The sequence below is a fragment of the Poecilia latipinna genome, unplaced genomic scaffold (genome assembly GCF_001443285.1).
Source record: "Poecilia latipinna isolate Pla-1442-1.1 unplaced genomic scaffold, P_latipinna-1.0 Scaffold3173, whole genome shotgun sequence".
NCBI lineage: Eukaryota > Metazoa > Chordata > Actinopteri > Cyprinodontiformes > Poeciliidae > Poecilia > Poecilia latipinna.
The window spans coordinates 14,172-19,439 of record NW_015115789.1 but is presented as its reverse complement, the minus strand read 5'-3'; the positions used below and the strand labels follow the sequence as shown (position 1 = coordinate 19,439).

The 5,268-nt window shown below is 46.1% G+C and overlaps 1 protein-coding gene and 1 long non-coding RNA gene across 2 annotated transcripts in view; one reads left to right on the top strand and one right to left on the bottom strand.

Annotated features, from left to right (window-relative positions):
* Window positions 1-2,396, top strand: part of LOC106940314 (ADP-ribosylation factor-like protein 8A) — a 12,393-nt gene extending 9,997 nt beyond the window's left edge. The window contains exon 7 of the mRNA XM_015023031.1: window positions 1,441-2,396. Within this exon, the coding sequence (XP_014878517.1) occupies window positions 1,441-1,493 (53 nt within the window). The 3' untranslated portion in view covers window positions 1,494-2,396. The remainder of the gene's footprint in view (window positions 1-1,440) is intronic.
* The window catches only part of LOC106940315 (uncharacterized), a 15,618-nt gene extending 12,650 nt beyond the window's left edge, over window positions 1-2,968 (bottom strand). The window contains exon 1 of the long non-coding RNA XR_001423052.1: window positions 2,444-2,968. This is a non-coding gene — a long non-coding RNA (uncharacterized LOC106940315). The remainder of the gene's footprint in view (window positions 1-2,443) is intronic.
* Between the last annotated feature and the right edge of the window lie 2,300 nt (window positions 2,969-5,268).

Genomic DNA, 5,268 nt, shown 5'->3' with positions numbered 1-5,268 from the left:
CCAAACCAACCAAACCCTTTGGTCAGATTTTAGCAGTTGGAGGATTTCTCTTTGTCTTTGGCTAAAGGCCACAAGTCATTTCTTCTGCTAAGCTAACGTATTTGTTTTGGTTGTATTTACCCAGAATGCCCTGCGCTGTAGTCCACTTTCTGCTCTTGGAGCGATCTCCGGTCCGCTTGACGTTCACATATGCATTCAAACCAAAGCAGGGTTCACTTCAACCAAACCCAGTCTGAGGTTTGGAGGACCGGAGGTCAGTTAGCATTCAAACCAAATCAACTGAACTGGACTTTCTAAAGAAACGGACTGGAGTTGGATTAAGATGGACTGAACACATTTGGTTCTGTTTAAACGGACCAGAGCTGGTTTCCCCTGCTGGTCTGGACCTTTTCTCCTGGTGGCTTTCAAACAATCGAACCTCAATCTGCTTCACAGCAAACTCTGGTGCAGTTCGCTTCTGGTGTGAACACAAACTGGCCTCAAGCCAAACCAACCGCAGGAAATAAGCTGCTCCTGCATGCAGTGGCTGGACTGGAACCACGTAGTGATGCTGCTGCCATCGAATTTGTGGAAGCTGAAGCTTCAATTGACTTTCAAAATGATGTTCCAGGCAGTGCCAGCTAAAAGCTTAGCTGTTCTGACCTTAAAGCACTAATCCTGGACATTAGTTCAGCTAACGCTAAAGCGCTACACCAGCATAGTAAGAAGGAGAAGCTAAAGTGCTAATTTCAGAAACAGAACTGCTGCGTAAACACTCTTCACCCACTTCAAAATAAGAGCCTGAATATAAATTCCTTAATAAATTCTCAACAGTCAATAACAAAAACATCGAAACTTTAATCAACTGAAAGTTTACAAAACAGCCAAGTAAATCAGCGCCTCAGAGTTTATCCAGGGGAAGCTAAGTGCGCTAAATGCTTTCAAACTAAAGTACTAAGTGAAAAATTAGCTGCACACTAGCAGAAGTGTGCAGCATCAGGAAATGCAGCTGCAGGACTTCCAGGTGTGTTTCGTCCCGCCCCCATCATTTCTGTCCAATAGGAGCACTGATCTTCACCCATGTGACTTTGTTTACATATTTTAATCCGCTTGGAAAAAGCTCAATGTGAAAGCAAACCGAACAAAGAAACTAAAGTCTGGTTCTGGTCCGGACCAAATAATTAGACCAAAGAACTTTTTGGTGTGAATTCATCCTGCAGGTTTCGTTGGTCTTTGAGGTGAAAACTTTTATTATAGAATAATATTTTAATAATCCTGGTTATGAACCTGTCTGAGCTTTTTGCTCTGATCTGGTCGTGACTTATTGTTTGAAAGCACATGATAAACGTGGCTGAGTGTTTTTGAATGAAGCGTTTCAGGCGTTTTGAAGGTTTTTTGCTCGTATTGTCGCTCAGATTGAATTGTTCAGCGTCGCCCTGACCTCCAGCTCTGTGTCTGCAGACATCACTCTGCAGTGGCTGATCCAACACTCCAGGACCAAGAGGAGTTCCTGAGGGACGACCCGACCCAAACGGGCCACGCCCACCAGCCCTGACCCCGCCCCTTCCCTTCCCCTCCCTCCTGTCTCCTCATGACCTCCGCCTCACCCTCAGCTCCTGGTGACCCCTGCCCTCCAACAGTTCATGTTGAGGCTGCTGGTTCTACTCCAGGAAAGTCTTTTAAAAAACACTTTAATCCAGAACCAACTCTTCCCAGTATTTCAGTTAAATCAGAACCAAATGAAACTGATGTTTGTCTTTAAACGAGCTGCTGAAGCCAAACGGACCTCCTGTAATCGCTTTGATCCGCCTCCATCCAGGATGGATCCGGGTCAAACCGAGGTCACGGTTAAAACTGCTGCGTAACCATGGAAACGCTCACGGGTCAGAACACCAGCACCACAGCTTCCTGCTGCACGTTACAGAGAAAAGTTAAGGTTTTAGTTTAAGCTGGTTTACGACTTGATGCTGCGATCAGACCAAGCGTGTCCATGTGGGCGCGGCGCGTCTCGCACATCCAACATGGCCGACGCCAGAGTTGGAAAATCTGAAGCTTTGCAGCTGAACGCGGAGCATCAACCAATCAGAGAGACTCCTTTACGTGACGCAGTGTCACTCGGCGCCGATCCGGGTCAGCAGGTCGTCAACCTGAGGTGAGACCAGAATACGGCTGGAGTCGACCGTCGGCGCCCAGCTGGGCTGATGACCTCACAGACTCACATCGTCTCTGCGTGACACGGCAGTAAACGAAGCCAACACACGCTCAACGCTTCGTCGTGCGGAGAGACCGGAGACGCAGCGATCGATGAAACCGTCAGAGTTAGACGATCGATCAGACAGATTCAGCAGAACCAGAACCGTCGGCCCGGTTTTAACCTCCCTGACTTCACGTTGGCAGCCATGTTGGATCAGAATCTAAAAATCCTTTTAACAACCTGAACCCAAACCGTCCTCTCCTCCCTTACCTTCCTCCATTCTCCACCTCCATCGTCTTGAGAAGCCCGTCCCCCTGTCCTCCTGTCATTCCCCTGTCCTCCTGTCGTCCCTCCCGTCCCCCTGTCCTCCTGTCGTCCCTCCCGTCCCCCTGTCCTCCTGTCCGTTTTGGTTCTGCTTCTCCGCCGTCTCTTCCTCCCGCTGATCGAGGCGTTCAAACCTTTTTATTGCACTGTTGTTTTTGGTTTTGTAAGATATTAATAAGAAGAATAATGTTAATAATCTACTGGTGCCCTAACCCCGATGTGTGGTACTCTACCTGAAGGACAAACGTTTTTGTTTCTGTCTGGAATTAGATTTTTATTCATGTTTGTTTTATATTGTTGTTTTTTATTGTTTTATGATTCGTCTAACCGGAGTTCAGTGTTTCTGATTGGACCAGCGGTGTCATGTGATCTCATGAAACATCTGCATCATGTTGAACTAAATGAAGCATTATAATCACGTATTAAATTTTTAATTTAAACTCACACTGAGACTAAATATCTTTTTTTGCTATTTCTGTTTAAACACTTTTATTTCTTCCTTCTTCTCCAAATCAAAACCAGCAGAAACATTTTCTCTGAAATTTAAACAGCATAAGAAATATTTAAGAAAATCCTCTCCAGATTAGTGAAAAACACTTTAAATGTGTAGCAGAAAGAAACTCAAACATTAAGTCAGTGGTTCCCAAACTTTTTCTCCTAGGCACGGCGGCCCCCCTGGGGGGCGCGCCCCACAGCTTGGGAACCTGTGCATTAAGTCATTGTGATGAAACAGACTCTGTAACAGAGTCCGGCCGAGCAGAGACCTCCCCAGCACGTGTAAACACGTCTGCCTGGGATTTTAACTCTTCTCCTGTTGCAGAATAATTTACTGGTTATTAGAGTTTTGTTACTAAAACATTGTGACTGGTGGCACAGATGTGCTGAAATTTAGTCAAGCTCAGATCAGGCTGAGAGCAAAATGAGGAAGATTAGACATTTTATCTGGTTTTACATGATAAAGTCTTTAGAGAAAAGCTGGAGTAAAATGTGATAAAGCTGCAACATCAACATTCAGTGTAACTTTAAATACTTTTAGGTCATTTATGGAGGAGTGAAGACGAGGGGAGATGAACTCAGTTTAAGTTGCTTCTTGACGATGTTTAAGGTTGAAACCCAGAAAAGATTTGGGAATTATTCAGGTTTGCTCTGTGATGAACCTCCATGCTTCCAACCCGGAAATCTTCAGGATTGTCAGGATAAATATGTGGAGGAAGAAGATGTTCTAGTTTCTGACCAGTTTTTCTTGCTGAGCCTCTGAGATCGTTCAGCTGTGAGGCTTTCCTCAGGCGTTCAGGCTTCCTCCCGTTTCATTGGCTGGAGACGTGAAGCCTTCCTCAGGTGAGTGTTTGTCAGGCGGCGGCATGTCCAGCTCCATGCAGCAACATGTTGACAGACGTCGTCTTCAACATGTTGCCTCTTCTTTTGGACGGAAGCAGCTGCAGTTTGTAGAAGCAAACAGAAACGTTTCAGCAAAACGCCAGGAGGAAAGAAATGAGCTTAACTGCTGCTGGGCTTCAAGTTATAAATTATTTCTGTTAAAGTCCATCGTTCTACAGAGAAACAATTTAATATTCTAATGTTTTTATTTATTATTTCCACTCAGACTCAATTCCTGCTAACATGTTGCTGCTTTCAGCAGCTGAGCTGCAGTTCTACTGGAGAGGCAGCAGGGGGCAGCACACACTCACCATGTGAGAGATCCTGGTGTGTGTGTGTGTGTGTGTGTGAGAGAGAGAGACCTGAGCAGCAGCAGAGTCAGTAGCTCACCTGTGGCAGTAATTACAGGTGAGCTGCTGCAGGGGGCGCCACCTGCAGAAGGTCGGGTCTGGCCTGCAGGAAACCCGACATTCAGCAGGTTTTTACTCATAAAAGTCCAACAAACTGGTAAAATACATCAAAATCATGTTTATTGTGTAGAATTGGAGCTACATCTGAGTTATAGCTGTTTATTTTCATGGGTTTTTGTGGATTTTCTTGGAGTTTTGTGTGAATCGTCTGAATCCGACTTCCTCTTGTCCCATTTAGAGTTTCATTTTGGAGGATCAGAGACAGTTTAGAGGAAAGAAAGACGAGTCTGCAGCTTTCTCATCGACTCAAAGGCAGACGGACAAAACCAGAAAGCAGAGAGCAGCTCGTTTGGACGTGAGCGCACTGATAAACCGTCCGTCCTCTGGGACGACTCGGCCTCCCTTTCCCAGTGTGGAGTGTGTGACCAACAAAGGCGCAGGCCTCAGTGTTTCCTGTCTGCAGTGTGAGGTGGTCTGCGCCCCCCCGCTCCAGCGCGTTGCCATGGCGACAGCATCCCCCCCTCTTCACTCCTTTCCTCATCAGTTTTCTCATTGAACAAAAGCGACATTGTGCTCCCGGTTTTCAGGGAGCGTTCACGTTGGCGCGCACGTAACACATTCAGGTCAGATTAGTTTGTTGTTCACACACACACACACACACACACACACACACACTCGTATGGCAGCGCATTCACTCATAAGAGGGAAACAGTTTTCCAGACAAGAGCTTCTTCATATCAGACGGTTTCACACGGTGAGTTTGAGTTTCAGGAAACTTTTTTCCCGTTTTCTCATGAAGTTTATCGTCTCCATCCAGAGCGGTCCAAAGGTTCTGATCCACATCTGAGCTTTTGTTTCTCTCACTTTCAGTCCAGAACCAGAACATTTTCACAGGAATGTTTTGTTCTTTCAGCCTCTTAAGGGACTGGTTCTGTGGAGTGGTACCGTACCTTTGGCTCGTTTGGACCGCACCGTTCATCACGA